At 35.7% G+C, this 26,282-nt stretch overlaps 2 protein-coding genes and 1 pseudogene across 3 annotated transcripts in view; 1 reads left to right on the top strand and 2 right to left on the bottom strand.

The window, feature by feature from the left end:
- Positions 1 to 3,941: 3,941 nt before the first annotated feature.
- Positions 3,942 to 7,851, bottom strand: LOC111798190 (annotated as a pseudogene).
- A 5,555-nt stretch (positions 7,852 to 13,406) lies between these two features.
- On the bottom strand, positions 13,407 to 17,849 carry LOC111798180 (uncharacterized methyltransferase At2g41040, chloroplastic). Its single transcript, XM_023681185.1, has 8 exons — positions 17,622 to 17,849; positions 17,100 to 17,200; positions 16,859 to 16,999; positions 16,574 to 16,655; positions 15,549 to 15,742; positions 15,315 to 15,426; positions 14,705 to 14,809; positions 13,407 to 13,748 (listed from the first exon to the last, which is right to left on the bottom strand). Exons 1-8 carry the CDS (start codon positions 17,772 to 17,774, stop codon positions 13,620 to 13,622), a joined length of 1,017 nt encoding a protein of 338 aa, XP_023536953.1. The 5' UTR covers positions 17,775 to 17,849; the 3' UTR covers positions 13,407 to 13,619.
- Positions 17,850 to 24,235: 6,386 nt separating this feature from the next.
- Positions 24,236 to 26,282, top strand: part of LOC111798029 (large proline-rich protein bag6-B-like) — a 7,936-nt gene continuing 5,889 nt past the window's right edge. Inside the window, exons 1-3 of one of the 2 annotated variants that reach the window (XM_023680979.1) lie at positions 24,236 to 24,493; positions 25,296 to 25,421; positions 25,515 to 25,632. In XM_023680979.1, the coding sequence (XP_023536747.1) occupies positions 25,299 to 25,421; positions 25,515 to 25,632 (241 nt within the window). In that variant the 5' untranslated portion in view covers positions 24,236 to 24,493; positions 25,296 to 25,298. The remainder of the gene's footprint in view (positions 24,494 to 25,295; positions 25,422 to 25,514; positions 25,633 to 26,282) is intronic. The other variant, XM_023680978.1, reaches the window with a different exon arrangement.

Here is a 26,282-nt window from a genome sequence, read left to right as displayed (position 1 = left end):
GAAAAGACGGCGGCGGCGGCGATAGAAACGGGCAGCGTCCACTCCATTTAGTGAAATCTCTCTCTTTCACAAAGTTTCTTCACAGTTTGTTCCCGCCATTTTCCTTTGTTAGTTGGCACCTTTTTTTTTTTTTTTATCTAAATAATTTTTTAACACAAAATCAGCTCAAGCCCACTGTTAGTAGATATTATTCACTTTGGCCCGTTACGTATTATCATCAGTCTCACGGTTTTAATACACATCTAGTAAGGAGAGGTTTTCACACCCGTTCCCCTCTCTAAAGGGGTGGATTGTGAAATCTCACATCAGTTGGAGAAGATAACGAAACATTCCTTAAAGTATGTGAAAAACTCTCCCGAATAGACGCGTTTTAAAATCTTGAGGGAAAGCTCGAAAGTGAAAGTCCAAAGAGAACAATATCTGCTTGCGGTGGGTTTGGGCTATTACATACACCGACCTACACCTACTTTTCGTTATTTGCAAAAGGCCCTTGTTTCTATTTCATAGTTTTCGAAAACCCTAAATTTTAAATTTTGACTTCCTTTCTACCCAAAAATCTTCGTGTTATTAAATATAACACTCGAAACCAATGTCGTACGTTATATCAATAAACATCTTATAACGACGTTATGGTAAAAAAAAAATTAATATCGTAGGGACTAAATTGCAATAAAACATAATCCTTATGCCAAAATAGTAATTTAACCAAATTTATGGTCTAATTAAGTGCAATATTTTTATTGTTTTATTATCATTAAATTAGATGTATTAAAAAATGTTTTTAAGTACGGATTTGACCAGTCAAATCATGGGTTTAAATTCCTTGTTTAATACATTTTAAGTCAAAGATGACAGTTTAATATTAGTTTATTCATTACAATATTGTTTTGTTCATACAATAACAAGAAAAAGCAAGATTTGAACTCAACATCTCCTCTCAAAAGTAGAGAAAAAAATGTCCTTTTCATAACAACAATCAAGAAAGTGTATAACATACCAAACCTATACCTATATAGCTGCTAATTTACTCGTATAGAACACGTTCGAACCGTTGTAAAACGCTACAGATATTGTTGTCCCTTTTGGGTTTTCCTTTGTGACTTCCCCTCAAGATTTGAAAACGTGTCTACTAAGTAGAGGTTTTCACACTCTTATAAGGAATGTTTCGTTCTCTTATGCAACTGATTCACCCCCTTAGGGTTCCAGCATTCTCGCTGATACACTGTTTGGTGTTTGGCTCTAATACCATTTGTAACCGTTCAAGCTCACCGCTAATAGATATTGTTCTCTTTGGGTTTTTCCTTTTGGGTTTCGCCTCAAGATTTTAAAATGCGCCCACTAAAGAGAGGTTTTCACACTCTTGTAAGGAATGTTTCGTTCTCTTCTCCAACCNGAAAAATGGGTTCGTGTTGGCGATTGGCGAGAACGACCAATGAAGAAGTCGCCGGCGATTAACGTGGATGAAAGATAACACGAAAAAGAAAAGACGGCGGCGGCGGCGATAGAAACGGGCAGCGTCCACTCCATTTAGTGAAATCTCTCTCTTTCACAAAGTTTCTTCACAGTTTGTTCCCGCCATTTTCCTTTGTTAGTTGGCACCTTTTTTTTTTTTTTTTTNGGGTTTTTTCCTTTCGGGTTTCGCCTCAAGATTTTAAAACACGCCCACTAGAGAGAGGTTTCCACGCTCTTACAAGGAATGTTTCGTTCTCTTATGCAATAGATCCACCCCCTTAGGGGCCCAGTGTTCTCAAGCTCTAATACCATTTGTAACAGCCCAAGTTCACTGCTAATAGNGTGAAAAACTCTCCCGAATAGACGCGTTTTAAAATCTTGAGGGAAAGCTCGAAAGTGAAAGTCCAAAGAGAACAATATCTGCTTGCGGTGGGTTTGGGCTATTACATACACCGACCTACACCTACTTTTCGTTATTTGCAAAAGGCCCTTGTTTCTATTTCATAGTTTTCGAAAACCCTAAATTTTAAATTTTGACTTCCTTTCTACCCAAAAATCTTCGTGTTATTAAATATAACACTCGAAACCAATGTCGTACGTTATATCAATAAACATCTTATAACGACGTTATGGTAAAAAAAAAATTAATATCGTAGGGACTAAATTGCAATAAAACATAATCCTTATGCCAAAATAGTAATTTAACCAAATTTATGGTCTAATTAAGTGCAATATTTTTATTGTTTTATTATCATTAAATTAGATGTATTAAAAAATGTTTTTAAGTACGGATTTGACCAGTCAAATCATGGGTTTAAATTCCTTGTTTAATACATTTTAAGTCAAAGATGACAGTTTAATATTAGTTTATTCATTACAATATTGTTTTGTTCATACAATAACAAGAAAAAGCAAGATTTGAACTCAACATCTCCTCTCAAAAGTAGAGAAAAAAATGTCCTTTTCATAACAACAATCAAGAAAGTGTATAACATACCAAACCTATACCTATATAGCTGCTAATTTACTCGTATAGAACACGTTCGAACCGTTGTAAAACGCTACAGATATTGTTGTCCCTTTTGGGTTTTCCTTTGTGACTTCCCCTCAAGATTTGAAAACGTGTCTACTAAGTAGAGGTTTTCACACTCTTATAAGGAATGTTTCGTTCTCTTATGCAACTGATTCACCCCCTTAGGGTTCCAGCATTCTCGCTGATACACTGTTTGGTGTTTGGCTCTAATACCATTTGTAACCGTTCAAGCTCACCGCTAATAGATATTGTTCTCTTTGGGTTTTTCCTTTTGGGTTTCGCCTCAAGATTTTAAAATGCGCCCACTAAAGAGAGGTTTTCACACTCTTGTAAGGAATGTTTCGTTCTCTTCTCCAACCGATCTACCCCCTTAAGGATCCAGCGTTCTCGCTGACACACCGCTTGGTGTCTCTGACTCTAATACCATTTGTAATAGCTCAAGCTCACCGCTAATAGATATTGTCCTCTTTGGGTTTTTTCCTTTCGGGTTTCGCCTCAAGATTTTAAAACACGCCCACTAGAGAGAGGTTTCCACGCTCTTACAAGGAATGTTTCGTTCTCTTATGCAATAGATCCACCCCCTTAGGGGCCCAGTGTTCTCAAGCTCTAATACCATTTGTAACAGCCCAAGTTCACTGCTAATAGATATTGTCCTCTTTCGGTTTTTCCTTTCGGGTTTTTCCTTAAGATTTTAAAACCCGCCCACTAGAGAGAGGTTTCCACACTCTTATAAGGAATGCTTCGTTCTCTTCTCCAACCAATCCACCCCCTTAGGGGTCCAACGTTCTCGCTGACACACCACTTGGTGTCTAGCTCTAATACCATTTGTAACAGCCCAAACTCACCGCTAATAAATATTGTCCTCTTTGGGTTTTTCCTTTTGAGTTTCCCCTCAAGATTTTAAAACGCACCTACTAGGAAGAAGTTTACACGCCCGTGTAAGAAATGTTTCGTTCCCCTCTCCAACCGATATGGGATCTCACATAAGACGATCTAGAGTAGAGGCAAACCGGCTAGAATCGCAAACAAGTGAGCATACACGGACAAGTGATATGCATAACTTAACAAGCTTAGTTTCTGCATGAGTTATGTTCGATTGGTGAAGGAAAAACTCACCTAAGGTCCAACGAAACATAACAAAAAATAGTAATATAGTTTGAGAACGCTACACGGCTCAACAAGTACACCCACGGCCATCTTTTGATCAAAAACAAGTAGAGAGATTTGAACGTTTGATTTCTTAATCGAGAATGCATCACAAACTTATATAAAATGGGTATTGTAATATATAATGTATTAGAAAATTGGTGAAGCCAGAACTTGGAATTGGGAGCCACGTGAAGCCATTAAGACAAACCCTCCGACCAATTGATTGATTAATTAGGGTTTTGAGTCAAATTGTCAAGAAAAAAAGTTAGCCATTTAGATGAAAAAAAAGAAGGGTTTTTTGTGTTTCTTAACACAACGGAGAACGATGAGGGACGCCTTTTCTTCTACTGATGCTTATACTCGTTGTCATGTCTTCATTAGAAATTTTCGAAGCAGATCTTCTGCACAGATAAACACCGGTTCTTTTCTTTCGAATTATGGGTGTGTGAGGGATGCTCATGGTTTCAGATCCTGAAGACGACGAGCTCATCGGTTCGTCGTAGTCGACAATGGTGGAATGAGGAGTCTCGTTCGTCATCTCGTCGTCTCCCATGTCTTGAACTAAAAAATCCATACTGAGTGGGAGAGAATTACACGGTTTGAGATATGAAGATAAGTTCCTCTTATGCTTCAGAACGAAATCCACCTGATGATCATACGTTTCAAAATTCAACAACCCTTTTCATATTAATGTAAGAACGGATCAAATTTGAAGTTTTAGAAAAGAATACCTTGCATCCAAGGGAGCAATGAATATAAGGTTCTTGGAGACTTCGAGCACAAGAAGTGCAGTAATTTCCCGACCCTTTGAATTGTCTATTTTGAGGTCTTTTCTTGATGAACACCACTTTGGCACTATTAATGGTATAAGGCTAAGAACAAAAACAAAACCATAGACTAAGAACACGAACACAAAACCATTAGAATTCAAGAATTCAAAATCTTTCCAATATACTCACCTGAACGTTAGAACAATCTATAAGTTTTTGAAGATCTTCAAGTCGAACAACGTCATGATAAACATATCGACGAACTTGAAGAAGGCGATGAAACCGGTGCGATGATATACAATGAGGGCAAATACTAATACAGCAATCTAAACAACAAATGTTCTTCTCGTTCTTCTTTGCTGTCTCGTGAAATGAACATCCCACGAAGAATTTCTGAGTGTAAAGCGCTTCTAACCATGCAGGCTTTTGAATTCCCTGAAAGAACGTCATCATGAAACGAAATCCCGAAAACCCATCATGAATTGAACAATCAAAACGCAAAAAAACACAAAATGGAAGAGAAAAATGAGAGAAAGTTGATACCATGATTGTCATAAAACACTTGAAAAGTTTGAAGAGATGGAATAGGGCAAAGATGAAGAGAGAAAATGAGTATTTATTGAGTTACAAGAAGGAGCAAAGGACATAAAGATTAAGTAAATTTATTCCTTGGGGAACTACACAACATTTTGTCAATTGGGAGAAGTAAGATAAATGAGGAAGAACATGGGTGCTGTTCTTTGTGTCTCCCATTTATAAATTTAAACAATTGTCACTAATCTTCTTGGCTTGAGTGCTTAACTAATCTCTTCTTGAATTAGCTGCCTTTCACTCGAGAATTCGATCAATTCGAACTATTTAATCGAAACCAAATTTTTTTCAATTTGAATTAGGTTGAACTTTTAGATAACTGAAAATTTGGGTCGATTCGCGGGTTGATATTCTTTTGGTTAAGTCAGCTCAGTCAACTTGAAAATAGAGTTACAATTCAACTCTATCGTACCCTACTTTTAAGATTATTATGAAGATTAAAAATAATTGATATTTGTCACCAATATTAGTGATATGTTGTGAGATCCCATCTTGGTTGGAGAGGAGAACGAATGATTCCTTATAAGGGTCAGGAAATCTTTCCCTAGTAGCTGAGTTTTAAAACAGTGAGGGGAAGCCCGAAAGGGAAAGCCCAAATAGGACAATATCTGTTAGCGGTGGATCTGGGTCGTTAAAAATGGTATCAGAGCCAATCACCGAACGATGTGCCAGCCTTCTCGTTGTTCCCCGAAGGGGGTAGACACAAGGTGGTGTGCCAGTAAGGACGCTGGGCCCCGAAGGGGAGTGGATTGTAATGTCTCACATTGGTTGGGGAGGGGAACAAAACACCCTTTATAAGGGTGTGGAAACCTTCCCCTAGTAGACGCGTTTTAAAGCCTTGAGGGGAAGCCCGAAAAGAAAAGCCCAAAGAGAACAATATCTACTTGCGGTGGATTTGGGTTGTTGCAGTGAGATTGACGGTTATATGTAATGGGCCAAAGTGGACAATATCTACTAACGGTGGGTTTGAGCTGTTACAANACTCGCGGTGGATTTGGGTTGTTGCAGTGAGATTGACGGTGATATGTAATGGGCCAAAGTGGACAATATCTGCTAACGGTGGGTTTGAGCTGTTACAAATGGTATTAGAGCTAGACATCGGGCGGTATGCCAACGAGAACACTGAACCTCAAAGGGGTGAATTCTGAGATCTCATATCAGTTGGAGATGGGAATGAAGCATAACGGGCCAAAGTGGACAATATCTGCCAACGGTGGGTTTGAGCTGTTACAAACGGTATCAGAGCCAGACATCGGGCGGTGTGCCAACGAGAATGCTGAACCTTAAAGGGGTGAATTCTGAGATCTCATATCAGTTGGAGATGGGAATGAAGCATTTTTTGTACGGGTGTGGAAACCTTTCCCTAATAAAACGCGTTTTAATGTAACGTGTATTATGGATAAGTAGAATTTTCTTTAAAAAAAAAAAAAGAACAACCTAACAACTGAACTTAACCCGAAAAATAGAGGATTGGGTTGGAAACTTTATTTGGATCGCTCAAGTCACCAACTCAAAATTTCGAGATCTTTCGAAGCAATTATTAAAGAGTAATTAGAGGAGAATAAAAGGGAGAAAGAAAAAGACAAGACAAGGAGTCCCATGGTGCACAATGTTCCATAGGAAGCGTTGTTGGTCCCATAGACAAAGTTTATAAAATAGTAAGAGAAGTTGAGTAGGTTTTGACTACAAATAATGAGTGTAAAGAGAACAAAAAAAGGGGAGCTTGTCTTCATTTAGTGGTGTCAATATCAAACTCATTCATACTATTCAATAAGGAGTAGCCTTATTAAAACCCTAATATCACCTCAATTTTAAAGAACGTGGGTTGAAAGATTGAACGATGATCGTTCCCGGTATGGAATTTGGACTGAAAGGACGAGTTCGTAAACAAAAAGTTATTGGTCTTCGAGCTACGAGTTTGGGATCTGAATTCGATATTTGATAGCCATGTCGTTCCCTTGCATGCTCGTGACATAACAATGTTACGTACTTGTCTCAAATTGCTTCCGAGCATGTTTTTTAGGAAAATTCTTAGGAGGTCAAATAACATAGAATTGTTTCAAGTCAAGCACGAGATTGAGCCATGGAAAAAATGTACATGGTTGGTATATATAGTAACTATCGATTCTTTTAAACATTTCTTAACCATCATATTATCAGGATCAGTGTGACACCCGACAAAAAAAGGCACATGAATGAACTTAAGGATAAGATGACTAAGAACAGCTTAAAAGAGTTGAAAGTTACTACCTATTATGACAAGGTGCACTTTTTTTTTTCGATGGCTCAATCATAGGAACTCAAAAGTTAAACGCTCTTAGCTTAGAGCAATTCTATGTTGGGTGACCTATTGAGAATTTTTCTAGGAAGCCTGTGAGTGAGGAGGACCTATATTGGTTCGTGGGGATAGTCTTCACTATTAGAAACGATGAGTAAGTAACATGACCATGTCGTAGGGAATGTTGGGGCCATCAGGTGCCGAATTCGGATTCTGAATCCTTATGCAAATCATGGGTATAGGTCATTACAATCACTCTCATTCAAATATGGTCTCGATTCATTCATGCGTCCCTACTTTCTTAGGACGTCGCAATAGCCTAAGTTCTTCCATATATGACCATGTCGTAGGGAATGTCGGGGCCATCAGGTGCTGAATCCGGATTCCGAATCCTTGTGCAAATCCTGGGCATACGTCATTACAATCACTCTCATTCAAATGTGGTCTCGGTTTATTTATGTGTTCCTACTTTCCTAGGACGCCGCAATAGCCCAAGTTCTTCCAAACATGACCATGCCGTAGGGAATGTCGGGGTCATCAGGTGTCGAATTCGGATTCATAATCCTTATGCAAATCATGGGCATTCGTCGTTACAATCACTCTCATTCCAATCTGGTCTCGGTTCATTCATGTGTTCCTACTTTTCTACAACGTCGCAATAACCCAAGTTCTTCCAAACATATTCAAATTAGGGTTTTGAATTTGGATCGAAAAACCGAAAATCATTACTTTTCGAAGTTGTTGTACATACTTTTTAGCTCCAAATCCCTTGTATTATGTCTCTTCTTTTTGCAAATAATGGAGATGGAACAAGACATATATTCATTGTACCATGAACTCCTGGTTTAAAGGAATCAAACATGGAAACCAAACACAATTCAAAAAATAAAACCCCAACCACTCCACTAATGAAAGAAAATTACATAAAAAAATAACCTTGTTCTTCAAAAAATTTGTGTGGTTTTATAATGTTTGCTTTGTTTTGTTTTGTTTTATGTTTTTTTTGAAACTATTAACTAATATGTTTGACAGAGAGACAAGCACAACTCACAAAGNTTTGAAACTATTTTAACTAATATGTTTGACAGAGAGACAAGCACAACTCACAAAGCACTAGTTTTAGGGCAAAAATGAATAGCTAACCCTAAATTATTGTTTTTTTGGCTTCAATTTTTAAGGAACAACATAGAAAACTCCCCACATTTAAATATGTTGTCATTTTTTTTTTTATGGCTCTATGTTCTAACCAAGGGTTGATCTCGGGGTTCGCAATTTTAATTTGCAAACTACGCTCGTTTTAAATTTAGATTTTGAGTAAAAATAATCGTGTTTCTTTCGAAGATTTAGATCAATTTCCATTTTTACCCTTTAAACTTGTGACGTTGTATATCAAATTTTGCCATAAACTTATTTCTTTCAAAGATTTGGACTTTGGATCTGTCCCGTTCAACTTTCTCGTAAAGTTGAATTTAAAGGGTATTTTGGGATTTCTATTTTTTAACTATGTCACGTTGTATATCAACTTTGACCTTAAACTTATAAGTTTATCAAATTGAGCCCTGGACTTCGTTAAACGTTGGAAGCTCTATCATCTATTGAACTATTCATTAACGGCAAATGAGAATACTTTCTTAAGACGAGGAGAGGTGCCCTCGAGAACCAGAAGAAATTGAATTTCATGCTCGATTTATTGCTTCTACCTCTACTCGATGCAGGGATCTAGTCTCTAACTAAAGCGACTGTAGTTTTGATAAGCAAGTTGAAGAGAGCTCTAACCGGCTTTGAAGGACCAAACCCACATATATGTTAAAATATGAACAAAATCTATATCGATAATTAATTAGCATAGTTCAACTGTNCAAAATACGAACAAAATCTATATCGATAATTAATTAGCATAGTTCAACTGTAATTGATATGTAAACTGTAATTGATATGTATACTTAGGTAATTAAGGTATATCAAATATTTTTAAAACTTAAAATGCATATTAAACCCAAAATTTTAATTTAAAATTTAAAATTAAAAGTTCAAAAATTAATTAAACAATAAGTTATAAATACATTTAAATTCTAAATAACTTTAATTTTTATTATATTTATATATATATAATATAATATAATTCATGATTGGGGTAGACCAATATTGTAACGACCAAATCCACCGCTAGCAGATATTTTCCTCTTTGAACTTTTCCTTTTGGGCTCCCTTCGAGGCTTTAAAACGCTAGGGAAGGTTTCCACACCCTTATAAAGGGTGGTTTATTCTCCTCCCCAACCAATGTGGGACATAACAAATATAATGTATAGTTCAACAGGTCAAAACATATATTTTGTGTCACAGTTCAAGCTCACAGTCGACAGATATCGTTCGTTTTGTCCCATTACGTATTGTTGTCAGCCTCACAATTTTAAAACGCATCGGCTAAAGTTTCTACACCTTTAAGAAATGTTTCGTTTCTCTCTCCAGCCAAAGTGGGATCTCATATTTTGAAAATATTTTTTGAAATTACCTAAGCATCATTTAGGTAGAAATTAAGTTTATTTTTGGAATTTCTTTCCTGTTCCGAACATAGATAGAAACATTGTTGATAACACTAATCTTCGTTGACGTACGATGATCTAAAGAAGAGAGTTGACTCGGTTGAGGTGACGATCATAAGAACGCACGTCGTGTAATGGGGTTGTGTTGAATAAGCTTAGAGGGCGTGTTAGACAGGTTCCACTGTCTATCATATCGTTCGTACCTCACGTTGGAGCCGAGAAGGATTTTTTTTCTCACTCGTAAAATAATATAATACAAAAAAAATTTACTTTATTTGTGGTTAAAAAGTGAAAAAAAAAAATAGAGTTAATAAAAGTTGAAAATAAATGGAACTTTCGGTTGATAAAAGCAAGTTAATAGTCCAATTAAAATTGTACCCCACACGTGCAAACCTGATCATCGAATCAAATATTTTTCTAATTATTCTTTTTTTAAACTCTTCTATATGAAGAAAAATATTTTAAAAAATAAATGTAATTAAAAAAAAAAAAAAAGGGAAAAAATGGCCAACCCCACGTGCCATGACAAAAGAAAAAAAGAAGCACATAAAGCTTGGTCACGTGCAAGAGATCTATTATTGGTTCCCCTAATCATTTAGGGTTCTTATCAGTTTTTAAGATCGACTCTTTCAACGGCTCAAGCATCCATCCCTTTCGTGTTTCACTCGCTCTATGTATTTGTGTGTTGGCTCAAACATCTATGCTTGTTAGCGTTTATCGACGAACTGATTCTATAGCATACTAGTTACCGAAGATATAAACGTCGATAATAATATTAGAGCTTTAGTTTTATGGTTATATCGATAAAACTTCTAATTCAGCCAATTTGAGCATAGTTCAATGGATAAAGTATCAATTACTATTCTAAATTATTCAGTCTCTTTACCTTGCAATTCTTTAACTTAAAAAGACCATACATCTTCCAATTCGAGCATAATTCGATTGATAGAATAAAATATCATCATTTTATCGACAATTCAATCATTCAATTTTACAAACTATAAATATGAAGAGGGGAGAGAAATGTTCTTTATAAAAGTATGGAAACCCCTCACTAGCAGATGTGTTTTAAAACTGTGAGACTAACACGACACACAACGGATCAAAGCGGACAATATCTGCTAGCGGTGGACTTAGGCTGTTACAAATGATACGAGAGTCAGATACCAAGCTGCCAACAAGGACGTTGGGCCCCAAGGGGGTGGATTGTGAGATCTCACATCAATTGGAGAGCGGAACAAAGCATTTCTTATAAATGTGTGAAAATCTCTTCTTAATAGACGTATTTTAAAATTGTGAGGCTGACGACGATACATAACAGACCAAAGCCAACAATATCTGTTAACGGATTTGTTATTAACTTGTGTATATTAGTATAATTACTATGATTAACTTTTTTTTTTTTTTCATTTTTATTTTAAAAAAAAAAAGCTATGAAAAAAAGTTGGTCAAAGGTCAAAGAGAGGGGAGAGAAGAGAAAGGCGCGTGAGTAGCGCACGTGGGGATTGGACTGGCATTGTGTCAGTCTGAATTCTGAAACCCCACTTCTTCTCCTTCCCAATTGCCCGTTCCCTATTTTTAATTGCTTAATCTACCGACCTCCCACCCGAACCCTCTTTTGTTTTTTTCCCCTTTTTTATATTTATTTTATTTCATTAAATATTGCCATGTTACTGCTATTTTCCATTTATTTAAATCCACCGAATTAAACATTATTAAAATATATATAATATATAACCTCATAACATGGTTAGTTACTGTACATTTGGTTAAGCAATATATTTTTTAAATAAAATATGGATAGTTTAAAGCTATATCCTCACCTATGTGGCCTTACATTATGTTTAAAAATTAAGAAAAAAAATTGCAATAAACACCTCTAAATCCTACCTATTGTTACAGTTGTTGGATGAAAGTCCCACATCGACTAATTTATGGAAGATCATAGATTTATAATTAAGGAATACTATCTCTATTAGTATGAGGTGTTTTAAAGAAGCCCAAAGCAAAGTCATGAGAGCTTATGCTCAAAGTGGACAATATCACACCATTGTGGAGAGTCGTGTTCATCTAACATGGTATCAAAGTCATGCCCTAAAACTTAGCCATGTCAAAAGAATCCTCAAATGTCGAACAAGAGACTCCAAAAAGAAAAAGGTGTCGAGCCTCGACTAAGGGGAGGTGTTGGATGAAAGTCCCACATCGGCTAATTTATGGAATGATCGTGGGTTTATAATCAAAGAATACTATCTCTATTGGTATGAGGCTTTTTGGTAAAGCCCAAAGCAAAGCCGTGAGAGCTTATGCTCAAAGCGGACAATATCATACCATTATAGAGAGTCGTGTTCATTTAACATGGTATCAAAGTCATGCCCTAAAACTTAGTCATGTCAATAGAATCCTCAAATGTCGAACAAGGGACTCCAAAAAGAAAAGGTGTCAAGACTCGATTAAGGGGAGGCATACTTTGTTCGAGGGGAGGTATTCGATGAAAGTCCCATATCGGCTAATTTATGGAATGATCATGGATTTATAATCAAGGAATACTATCTCTATTGGTACGAGGTCTTTTAGAGAAGCTCAAATCAAAACATGAGAGTTTATGCTCAAAGTGGACAATATCATCCCATTGTGGAGAGTCGTGTTCATNATCGACTAATTTATGGAAGATCATAGATTTATAATTAAGGAATACTATCTCTATTAGTATGAGGTGTTTTAAAGAAGCCCAAAGCAAAGTCATGAGAGCTTATGCTCAAAGTGGACAATATCACACCATTGTGGAGAGTCGTGTTCATCTAACATGGTATCAAAGTCATGCCCTAAAACTTAGCCATGTCAAAAGAATCCTCAAATGTCGAACAAGAGACTCCAAAAAGAAAAAGGTGTCGAGCCTCGACTAAGGGGAGGTGTTGGATGAAAGTCCCACATCGGCTAATTTATGGAATGATCGTGGGTTTATAATCAAAGAATACTATCTCTATTGGTATGAGGCTTTTTGGTAAAGCCCAAAGCAAAGCCGTGAGAGCTTATGCTCAAAGCGGACAATATCATACCATTATAGAGAGTCGTGTTCATTTAACATGGTATCAAAGTCATGCCCTAAAACTTAGTCATGTCAATAGAATCCTCAAATGTCGAACAAGGGACTCCAAAAAGAAAAGGTGTCAAGACTCGATTAAGGGGAGGCATACTTTGTTCGAGGGGAGGTATTCGATGAAAGTCCCATATCGGCTAATTTATGGAATGATCATGGATTTATAATCAAGGAATACTATCTCTATTGGTACGAGGTCTTTTAGAGAAGCTCAAATCAAAACATGAGAGTTTATGCTCAAAGTGGACAATATCATCCCATTGTGGAGAGTCGTGTTCATCTAACAACAATCACACCCTTTGATACTTTAATGTTTAAATTTAATCTATAAAACCCCTAAACTTACAAAATCACAATTAATCATTCAAATAAATATTGCAAAGTGCACAAACCATATACTAAATTCAAACTCCTACATTAATTTTTTGTTAAATTAATGATTAATGTTATATTTTTTAGATTTTATGGAGTTGCATTTTTCAAAACATGGGTTACTACAAACACAAAGAGAGAAGTATTTCTATTATTATTACAATTTACATGTCTCTTCTCAAGATTAACAGTTGTGGAGTATATATTAACAAATGATTCTATTCAATTCAATTAATTATCATTTTCAGTTCCAGATATTACCACAGTATTATATTCAATCATCGTTATAAATTTTTTAGATATCACAAATGAAGATGAGATTGAGAACTTACTTTCATGGCTTCTGAGCAGAGAACATAATGAAAGATTGTTGAATTTTGCTTGAATAGTTAATCAGACCGCAGGATTTGCACAAATCCTCTATTTCTTTCTCTGTTAAGTAGCCGAAGTTTTGAAAGGCACGCTGCAGCATATAAAACTTATAACGCTCACAAGTTCATCTTGATAATTGAGAAACAGAATTAGAGGAATCTAGAATTTCATCAACATTAATGCAGATTGTTCATAGAGAGAAATTGTTTAACACATGATGATGGTGAGCAGTAATTTATATGGTTCTTTTGGTGGATTAAAACAGAATTCAGGAGTGAAACTGAAAAATATAAGCCAGCAAGAGGTTCAATTTTTACCATTAAGGAAGCTAGTTTGTTTACGCCAACTTAAAGGACGTCCAAATACTTTATTTGTGAGATCCCACATCGATTGGACAAAGGAATGAATCATTCTTTATACGGGTGTAGAAACCTCTCTCTAACATTCGCGTTTTAAAACTTTGAGAGGAAGCCCAGAAAGAAAAGCTCAAAGAGGACAATATATGCTAGTGGTGGGCTTGGGCTATTACAAATGGTATCAGAGCCAAACACCGAACGGTGTGCCAGCAAGGACGCTGAGCCCCAAAGGGAGTGGATTGTGAGATCCCACATTGATTGGAAAAGGGAACGAGTGCCAATGAAAACGCTAGGCCATGAAGGGAGGTGGACTGTGAGATCTCACATCGGTTAGAGAGTGAAACAAATCAATCTTTATAAGGGTGTGGAAACCTCTCACTAGCAGACGCGTTTTAAAACATTAAGGGGAAGCCAGGAAGGGAAAGCCCAGAGAGGACGATATCTGCTAGCGGTGGGCTTGGGCTGTTCCATGATTTATCATTTTGAAGTAAAAGAATCAGCAAAATGACAAGAATTATTAGAAAGGAAAATATGCAAGGACGAGCTTCATGTATATAAATGCATGATAACCAAATTCATGACTCTGGGAATATCAATCAGATAACATAAATGTTTGCCATAGCTGTGCTTCTAACTAGTGATGGTAATTTTTCAGCTAATCAGATATCTTGAATTGAGATTAAGGGTATACCTCTCTAGAAATTCTTACAAACCAGGGAGTGGATGATGTGTACCGCAAAAAAGTCGTTCCCACAAATACTCCACCACTCCGCATTACACGAGTGATCTCAGCAATCTGATAAGAAGAGTTAAAAGAAACCATTACTAACCTTATAATGATCCCGACAAGTGAGAATCTGAACTGAAAACGTCGTAAATGAACGTGTCGTTGCTAAAAATATATAAAATACCCCAGAGCTAATTCCTAAAGATTTCAATTAAAACTTCCTAAAACGGATGCTAGTCAAGAAGGTATATCAAAATACCAATGGACTGGTAGAACGTGTCGTTGTTTCAGACACGACGACATATTTTGTGAATTGAGTGCATAGGATTGTTGTGAAGGGTAAGCTTTGATCACTTCCTTTTACTGGACTAAGTACTGAGAGGAATTGTGGCGAACATGGAGAGAGAAATTTAAATGATTTGAATCACATATGCTGATTGAGAAGAGAATTTCTATAGTGAAAATAATGGGATGAAGTCAACAAGTGATATTCTATAACCTGGTTGCATTCAAGGGATTACAACTACGGGTTAATCAAATGATAGAACATGATCCTACAAGACAAAATGCTTACAGCATTGGAAGGAGATGGCCAACAGTGCAATGCTGCACCAGCATGAACAGCATCCACTGATCCTGATGAAAAGGGAAGCCGAGAGATATCTGCTCTCACAAGAGCAAGATTACTGCATATGTTCCAAAAGAAGATGAACCAATTAGGATAGCTTTCACTTTCTAGGAAGAGGAGAGGACTTAATAGTGTATTGCAGTTTGAAGGAAGTAATTATATGAGAGGAAAAGTAATTACCTGTTCAAAAGAGTAGCATCTTTCTTGATGAAATCATAACACTGGAGGAGCATATTCTCAGAAAAATCAAGTGCAATAACACCTGAAAAAGCCCCAGATTTTGCAAATTTTCTGGAAAACAAACCACTACCACAGCTTGCATCCACTAAAAGACCACCTTCAGCAGATTTAAAATATTCCATAGCCATTTTAAACTGCAATAGTATATAGTTACAGAAAAGATATCAGTCCAAATTTGTAATAGTCCAAGTCCACCGCTAGCAGATATTGTCCACTTTGACCCGTTACGTATTACCGTCAGCCTCACGGTTTTAAAACACATATGCTAGGGAGAGGTTTCCACACCCTTATAAGGAATGTTTCGTTCCCCTTTCCAACCGATGCGGGATCTCACAATCTACCCCTCTTGGGGGCCCAGCATCCTTGCTAGTACACCACCCGGTGTTTGGCTCTTATACCCTTTGTAACAGCCCAAACCCACCGCTAGCAAATATTGTGCATTTTGGCCCGTTACGTATCACCATTAGCCTCACGGTTTTAAAACGCATCTGTTAGGGAGAGGTTTCCACACCCTTATAAGGAATGTTTTGTTCCCCTTTCCAACCGATGTGAGATCTCACAATCTACCCCTCTTGGGGGCCTAGCATTCTCACTAGTACACCGCCCAGTGTTTGGCTCTTATATCATTTGTAACAGCTCAACCCCACCGCTAGCAGATATTGTTCACTTTGGCTTGTTGCGTATCACCGTCAGCCTCACAGTTTTAAAACGCATTTATTAGAGAGAGGTTTCTAAACCCTTGTAAGGAATGCTTCGTTCCCCTTCCAACTAATGTGGGATCTCACAAAATTCACATTATCCAAGGAAATGAAAAGACTATACATCCAATACCAAGGCAACTCATGTAACAATACAATAAGACTTGTTTTTCTCCAAAAAAAAATAATCTTTGGAGTGGCATCAAACTACAAATCTAAAATCATCGTACAATTGAATGATAGTGTTATAATTAAGAGGAAGCATACTTCTTCATCAGGGCCGGGGAATCCACTTCGGTTGAAGTTTTGACGCCATCCTCTTTCATACAGAAATGAAACAAGTGGACTCCTGCAAAGTACAAAGACCAGAAGCAATTGAAAATCGACTCCTTTAGGGGGGAAATGGCTATGATACAGTACCCCATCCTTTTACTAGACAAATTGTAATGGTTGACATCAAATTAATACTTAACTGATGAAGCAAAGAAGGAAATCTTAACAGTGATTGGAATACTAACAAGAAAATTTGAAAAGAAAATATCAGACAGATACCGAAACAGCTCAGTTCCCCCAGGTTTGACTTCAACATATTCCTTCATTCCAGAAGTAACTGTAAGATCCAGAAAGATGTTCTTGCTAGTGTATGACTTATTGCATCTTCCACACTTGAAACCAGACCTATAAATAGCTGGCCTGCAAATTTTCCACTTCACTAAGATCAAAATATCATACAATGTAACAAGATGAGTATCAGATGATCAAAGATGGTAACCATCACAATAAATCAACTTACAAGTTAAAACCTGGCGGGCCTTTTCTCAACAGTGGTTCAAAACAAACCGGGCATGAAAACACGTCAATTTTTGCATTACGATCCTGCTGAATGCTTAAATCCTAAGAGCAGCAGCAACAACAACAAAAACAACAATAATCATAACTCCACAATCGACCTAATGAAACAGTTCGAAGTTGAGCTACAATTACGAATTTCCTAATGCTTAAATCCTAAGAGCAACAGAACAACAACAACAATAATCATAACTCCACAATCGACCTAATGAAACAGTACGAAGTTGAGCTACAATTACAAATTTCCCTAAAAAACAAAATCAGGATAGCATTCGACATAACCAACTCCAAATCATAGCAGAATTCAGCCTAATATCAATCGCAAAGCATACATTTCCAAATCGTCAACTCCAAATCACAATACAATTCAACTTCAACACACAACAGAAATTCATTTAAACTACTAAACATCAAAAATTCAAATTATAAACGATAATTAGAACAAGAAACATAAGGTAAAGCCTACCGACTCAAGAACAAGCGTCGAGCTCGCCCGAACAGTAAACGAGAAAGAACGACGAGTGGATACTCGAAGAGGAGAACGAAATCGAGTATCGCGAGAAAGAAAATGGCGATTGTTGATTGAAGTTTGATAAGGAAAGAAAGTAGCTACCGCCATGAAAATGGATCGAGAGCTTCTCGGAACTCTGTTTCTTCTTTCAGGAATCAAAGGCGCTGGGTTGAGTGACGTCGATTCTTTATAACAAATTTCTAAAAATTTTGGCGTCAAAAATTAATATTTAAATATAATAAATAAATCACTCACTTTTAATATCTCTAGAAATTAATATGTGGATGCCATAACTTTTTTTTTAATTTTTAGCTTATTTTTCAATTTTAATATTATTGGAAAAAGAAATACATTTTTTATTTGGTTGCATCGGAATTTTAATTAAAAAAATATATATTAATTTAGTCTTTATATAATTAATTAAAAAAAGTGGGCCCTTATTTTCAAATTAAACAAATATTCCATGTTTTTTTTATATAAAAAAAATTATCTCTTTGAAAAAATACAAATAAGAAAAAAAAAAAAAAAATATATATATATATATATATATATATATATATATATATATATATATATATATATGAAATCAAAGGTTGGAACGTGGAACCACGCGCTCCACAGCCGGAATTTTAAATAAAAAATAATAAATATTTCAAACACTTGAAATAAAATAATTTTAAAATAGGATTTTATGAAATTTTCATATAAATAAATAATATTTTTATTTAATTTTTCTGTATTTATAAAAATGAGAGTACTTTTAAACTAGTAAATGAAAGGTACATGAATGAATGGAACGTAGAGAGATTTTGAGAATAGAATAGCTAAGAAATGCTTGAAAAAGAATTGAAAGTTACTAATCATACAGACCCTATAATTAAGCTTACTTTGCTTGGAAGAATTCTATGTCGGGTTGCCTTTTGGAAATTTTCCTAAGATAAATGATATGGACCGAACTGTCTCACGACGTTCTAAACCCAGCTCATGTACCACTTTAATGGGCGAACAACCCATCCCTTAGAACATACTACAGCCCCAGGTGGCGAAGAGCCAACATTGAGGTGTCAAACCTTCCCGTCGATGTGAGCTCTTGGGAAAGATCAGCCTGTTATCCCTAGAGTAACTTTTGTCCGTTGAGCGACGGCCCTTCCACTCGGCACCGTCGGATCACTGAGGCCGACTTTCGGTTTAATATAATACAAAATTATCTATACCAATCATGTGCATTTTTTTTTTTTTTTTTTTTTTTTTTTTTTTTTTTTTTTTTTTTTTTTTTTTTTTTTTTTTTTTTTTTTTTTTTTTTTTTTNTTTTTTTCTTGTTCAATTATAGAAACCCAACAATCTAAGTAAACTAGTTAGGATGGTCCGAGGGAATCAGTCAACAATCTACGTGGATCAGTCATGGTCGATGGTCCACATGAACTAGTGGCATGGGCACGACTTTCCACGTGTGCAAGTGAGTCGTTCGTTCCCTTGGCGCTTCCTCCGGTGACCGTGACGTAGTTCCTCCTCCCTCAACCACGGTGGCAACTACCTCTCACGGTGAATTTCCACGTGTGCATGGATTAATTAAAAGAAAACGATTCCTAATAAATAAATAAATATAATGAATTTATCACCCACCCACGTGTAGTTCACGTGAAAAGAAAAAAGAAAAGTACATAACCCCTCAATTACTCCAATTAGCAGCTTTTGAATTTAAAAAAAATAATAATTTAAATTAGCAAGTCAAGGAAAATAAATCGTATTAATATAATTATATTTGATATTATTTAAAAAAAATAAAGCATACGTATTTTACGACGACATGACGCACGTAATCGGCTGGAACGACATGACGATAATGAAAACCAATTCCAACAAACAAGCAAAACATGTTTTCCTGTCTCACTTGTCTTCGGAAGTTGGGATGCATGTTGAAAAAGAAAGACCTTTTTTTTAAATAATTCAACCAAATTGACCGGTCAACGCAGAATAAAAATAAAAATAATAGAGCAGTTCAACAGACTCTCCACAGATACGATGTTGTCTACTTTGAGCATAAGCTCTCGTGGCTTTGCTTTGGGTTTATCCAAAAAGTCTCGTACTAATGGGGAGAGTATTCATTGATTATAAAATCATGATCATTCTCTAAATTAGTCGATGTGGGACTTTCATCCAATAAAAACGAGGTAATGTAATCTTGTGTAGACATTAAAACAAAACCTAAGCAAGTTCGATGTGTAAAAAGAAGACATGGTGTATGATTATATACTATGTTGTCTGTTAATGGGTTGTTTTTTTTAATGTAAGTTTGTCACGATGTTCTTGTACCTTATGCACTTAGGTAATTTTGATATTACATTACATTTTAGTGGGAGATGAAAAGTGGCTTCAAACTTTATTATAAACAATTAATTAAATTCTTGATGTATTTCTATCTTACTATAAGTTAAAACTATAGTCTTTAATGTCACGTACTATTAGTCTCTTATTTTAAATGCAAAAATAATTCAATTATTCCATGGTGGAAGAGACATTGATTTGCATTATAAGCTTATTTAATAGAAATTAATTGAAACTAAATAAGACTTTGACTTTTTAGATTTTCCTAAAAACATGAAGAAATATGTAATGATGGTCAATGGATAGAATATTCAATAGCTTTGGTTGCCTCAATTGATTCTCGTAATTCTCGTACTGTAATAGTCCAAATACACTGTTAGTAGATATTATCTGCTTTGATTCGTTATGTATCGCTGTCAACCTCATGGTTTTAAAACGTATCTGTTAGGGAGAGATTTTCACACCCTTGTAAGGAATGTTTCGTTCTCCTCTCCAACTAACGTGAGATCTCACAATCCACCCCCTTGGGAGCTAGTGTCCTTGCTAGCACACCGCCCAATGTCTATTCTGATACCATTTGTAACAGCTAAAACCCACTGCTGACAGATATTGTCCGATTTGGTCTGTTACATATCGCCGTCAGCCTCACAGTTTTAAAACGCGTCTACTAGAGAGAGGTTTTCACACTCTTATAAGGAATGTTTCGTTCTCTTCTCCAACTAACGTGGGATCTCACAATCCACCCCTTTGGGGCCCAGCATCCTCGCTCGCATATCGCCCGATATCTGGTTCTGATACCATTTGTAATAGCTCAAGCCACTACTAGTAGATATTATCCGATCTGGCACATTACGTATCGTAGTCAGTCTCACGATCTTAAAACGCATTTACCAGGGAGAGATTTCAACACCCTTATAAGGAATGTTTCATTCTCCTCTTCAACCGATGTGAGATCTTACACAAACGATCTCTTATCTTGGAAGTTGTAAATGATTTATTGTTTCTCCCAACCATTTTTGTTGGGTCACGAGAAATTTTTTTTTTGTCAAAGACAAAAAAATCCCTGTAGTACGTTCATTAAAGTTTATTATTTATCGAAGAATGTAATTATCGTTATAATAATATATCTCAATGATCAGATCTTACTAGTATTTTAATTATAGGTTGAATGCTTTGACCCTAAAATTTTATACTATAAGATAAGAATTAAAAAACAAAAACCAACCCACATTCCACCAAGTAATGTATCAATGATTCAATATTCCTTATAAAATGATTGATTTTTTCTCAATATTCAGACCTTGTTCCCCATCTTCATAAGACAAGAACATAAAATATTAAAAAAATTAATATGATCTCTCTTATATATATAATGTTTGCCAAAAAGTTCATTGGGTTCAAGCTGTTCTTGATTTTCATCTTCATCCGCCATTGTTGCACCAGGCGAAGCTTTCTTCAGTTCTTCAAATGAAGCCTTCATCAATGGCGGTTCTTCTTCTTTTCCTCATCATTTCCGAAGCTGAAGGTACCATTCAATTCCTGAGATGATTTTCTGAAATGGGTTTTGTTTTGTTTTTGCAAAGGATTTGATTGGTGAATAAAAATTGAATCTTTTTGGGTTTCTTTTGATGAAGGGATTAGGTTGCTTGATAAAAGGATGAGCAAAGAGGATAAGAGAAATGGGGGAGATTTGTTGGGGACGATGAAATGGAGAGCTCCAAATAAGGCATGGAGAAAACCCTATTCTCATTGGCTACCAGGCATTCAAGAAGATTATCATGGTCCAAGAAGCCATAAATCTAGGCACCATTAGGGTTTTTTTCTCTTTTTTTTAGGGTTTTTCAAGACGTAAATAGAAACCGAACATCGTTGAGATGATGTTATTCGTTTAGTAGGATTGACTGTAACCGATTGATTTAGTTAGAACAAATTATTTGAAGAGCTGATGATTTGAATGCGTTGATTGTACGAGAAAAACCAGAATAGTAGAGGTGTTCATACGGCAGAGAAACTGATCAACCTCAAACTACCCAACTCAAACCATAAAAGACCGGAAAATTCAGGTTGGCTAGTGGGTTAACATTTTTTGGCTGGGTTAACCTAACCCACCAAAAAAATATGGCTACAACCCAACTCAATATTATCGTACTTTTAGATTATTATGAAAATTGAGAATATTTGACGTTTGTAACCGAGATTAGTGATGTATTGTGATTGGTGAAATCCAGGTCGTGGGTTAACACTTTTTTGGCCGGGTTAACCTAACCCACCAAAAAAAATATGGCTACAACCCAACTCAATCTTACTCTACTTTTAAGATTATTATGAAAATTAAGAATATTTAACGTTTGTAACTGATGTTAGTGATGTATTGTGACTCGTGAGATTTTAGTTATAATAACAAGTAAGATTTTTTTAAAATAATCAGGAAAAAAAAAAAAGAACAACCTGACAACTCAACTCGAAAATAGAGGGTTGAGTTAGGTTGAGTCGTGAACTCTAATCGAATTGTTCGGGTCGTCAACCCAATCAACTCGAAATTTTCGTTTGACCCAACAAATGGGCACTCTTAAACGTTACGATAGGCGACAACCGAGTAATTTTTTTTAGTTGTAGCTCGAGAAAAATTGAGGAAATAATTATTATTTTATCTTCAATTAAATGGTTATAAAATAAGATTTGGGAAATTTTTGAAAGCTAATTGGCTCACAACTCATTTAATATATATATATATTCCCGCCATTTTGTTTTTCTTTGACCACGGTCAACCTAATTAAATAGAAATATTTAATTAAAAGTAGTAGAGATAATTAAAATAAATTAAAATTAATAAAAATAAAAATGATATTTTAATATTATGATTATAGTATATGCTCACATTAATCAAGACCGATCTATCTAGCTGGCTACCATTTAATCATATTATATAGTTTAATATTTGGGTTTATTTTATTTTATTTTATAATGCTTTTTATGAATATTATATAGTAATTATAATTCGTTTTTATTAATGAATAAATAAAATATGATTATTAATCCAGGAAACGGCAGAATGAAACCCGTAGAGGGGCAAGTATACGGAAAATCTGCAACATTTATGGGGTCTTTTTGTCATTTTATATATTATCTTTTTTACTAAATTAATAAAAATATCCTTTTAACTTTACCCTAAAATATATCCTTAAATTTTAAAAAGAAAAAAAATCTAAAAATACCATTACTTTAAAAAATTATTCATTAATTTCCTTTAATTTTTTAAAAAACTTTAAAAATGCCTCTGATTAAACAAAAAAAAAAGAAAAAAACTTAAGAAATACTCATATGGGTCGTACCATATTTTAAAAATACTCATGAATTTTTAAAGGTAACATTATTAAAAATAATTTATGAGGTGTCAATAGACGTTAAAGATATGATATTATCCAACTTTGAGTATAAGCTCTTGGCTTTGCTTTGGGCTTCCCCAAAAGGTCCCATACCAATGGAGAGAGTATTGTTTGTTTATAAATCCATGATCATTCCCTAAATTAGCCGATGTGGGACTTTCATCATCCAACACCTCCCACTCGATCAAAGTATGTCTCCCCTTAATCGAGGCTCGACTCCTTTGGAGTCTTAGTCATTTTTTACTGCAAGGAGGCTTGACTCCTTTTTTGGAGTTCTTTGTTCGACATTTGAGGATTTACCAATCTATTGGCACGACTAAGTTTAGGGCATGACTTTGATACCATGTTAGACGAACACGACTCTCCACAATGGTATGATATTGTCCACTTTGAGCATAAGTTCTCATGACTTTGCTTTGAGTTTCCCAAAATGTCTCATACTAGTAGAGAGTATTCTTTGTTTATAAATCCATGATCATTCCCTAAATTAGACGATGTGAAACTTTCATCATCCAACAGATAGTAACTCATTTTTTTCACCACGTTCTTTCAATGATCTATTTAGACAAATGAAGAGTACGTAAGTTCATTTAACCTGTGGGACCTACCTCGAACGCAGTGAGAAATCTCTATTTAAATGGAAAATGAAGAACGAATTGAAAATGATTTCTCCCGAAGCTGAGGACTGAGATTATATATTATTAGATTTATTATAATATTTTAATAGAAATTAGATTAAAAAAATAAAATTTATTTGTTAATTTTAAAAATAAAAATAGATTAAATTAATAAAGCTAAATTAACTAAGTAGTATGAGTCATAGAACTCTAGAGAAGAAAATAGGAATTTTCTGTTGCGAGCCGCAAGAAATTCAGTCAGTAGTTGTAAAATTCGGCTACTACAAAGCTCTCGCGGGCCTCCCCATCGCCCCTCCTCTCTCCCTCGCAGGGTCACACCGCCCCTTCTGAATTACCCCCGCCACCACCTACCTTCACCGTGAGATTTCGCTTCTTTTGTCCCTTTTAATCGTTTTTTTCTCCTCTTTAAATCATCACATACCTCTCTTTCAACCCCTTTTCTTGTTCAGCCTTCACTGCGCTTCGTTTTCTTAAAAGGGTATTGATTATAATCCCTGTTTTCGTTCTGTGTATAGCTCATCAGGGTTATCGTCTGTGTTCTGTTTTCTTGTTTCGGTGAATCTGGAATTTGTTTGCTGTCGTTTTGATTCTGGGAATCCTAGGATTATTGTTGTTGTTGTCTTGATTTTCGTTTTTTCTCCTACTGGGTTTGATTCTTGGACTGCTCACTTATGTGCTGTCTTTCCTGTTCATGTGGAAATACTGAATTTGCTTAGGGGATTGGATTGTGTCTTTTCCTTTTTCCCCATTTCCTCTGATGAATTTCTTGAATTCCATGGTTTTTCGTTTTGAATGGATGATTGATATTGAAAGGGGTTCGTACTTATGTTGAATTTTCGACTTCGATGTGCATTGGTGAGGAGAATTGCCTCAATTTTCTTTGATTTAGGTGGATGAACGTAATTGATTATTTGGCAATGTAAATGGCATGTATTTTGGTCATTGGCTTGGCAAATCAAAGCTGTTATTCTTCATATCATTCTAAATTTTGTTCAGAAGTTAATTTTACGTTCTAACGCGAAAAAGCACGTTTACCCATTGCAATTAAGGTGTTAATTGAAATTTATCATTGCAATTAAGTTGTGTGAGTATCTTAATGTGATGTCCCACATTGGTTGGGGAGGAGAACAAACCACCCTTTACAAGGGTGTGGAAACCTTCCCCTGGCAGACGCGTTTTAAAGCCTTGAGGGGAAGCCCGAAAGGAAAGCCCAAAGAAGACAATATCTGATAGCGGTGGATCTGGGTCGTTACACTTAATCTTTTTGCTTCGGTTTTCAGAGTATGGGAAGCAATGTTGTTGGTGAAACTATGAACTGTGGTGAGGCTGGTGGATCTGAAACAACTATTGAGATTAAGATAAAAACTTTAGATTCAGAAACCTATACTCTCAGAGTGGATAAACAGGTTAATATTTTCACCTTTTCTTAGATCATAAAGAAATGTGCATGTAAATTTTATACGAGTTTTCTAGTACATTAATTTTGTGTACTTGTATAGATGCCAGTCCCTGCATTGAAAGAACAAATTGCTTCTGTAACTGGTGTGTTATCAGAACAACAACGTCTTATATGTCGAGGAAAAGTTCTAAAGGATGATCAGCTCTTGTCTGCCTACCGTATCCTTTATCTGATCGGCTTTTGATATTCTTTGTGGTATAAACTGCTTTTTTGTGTAGGATTTATACTGAGTTGTAAAATAAGTTGAACCTTGGAGCACCCTTTTGTAGCCTCTTAGTTGGTGGGGTCTTTCATCCCATTCTTGTACTTTTGATATATTTGATATAGATGCACAAAATTTCAGACCAAATTGGGTATAGGTGTATAGTATTTCTTATGAACTAAGCTCACAAATAGCTCGAATCACTGTTCAACCGCTAGTTCGTTTATTGCATGATCCTTATTTTTTTATTTTATTTATTTGTTTGGTGATATTATGTAGTCTGCTTGGACTGTGGCCGGTAAATATGTTGTTTTGGATTAATGTTTTTGTGTACTGTGGATTTGTGGATTTTCATATTGTACTGCAAACTATTTAGTATTATGTATGTGAGATCTCACATTGGTTGGAGAGGGGAACGGAGCATTCCTTATAAGGGTATGGAAACTTCTCCCTAGTAGATGCGTTTTAAAATTGTGAGGCTGACAGCGATACGTAACAGGCTAAAGAGGACAATATTTGCTAGCGGTGGGTTTGAGCCGTTACAAATGGTATCAAAGCTAGGCACTGGGCGGTGTGCCAGCGAGGACGCTGGGCACTGGGGGGGGG

The sequence above is a fragment of the Cucurbita pepo genome, chromosome LG07, assembly GCF_002806865.2.
Source record: "Cucurbita pepo subsp. pepo cultivar mu-cu-16 chromosome LG07, ASM280686v2, whole genome shotgun sequence".
NCBI classification, from domain to species: domain Eukaryota; kingdom Viridiplantae; phylum Streptophyta; class Magnoliopsida; order Cucurbitales; family Cucurbitaceae; genus Cucurbita; species Cucurbita pepo.
This window is presented reverse-complemented; position numbering and strand designations above follow the sequence as displayed.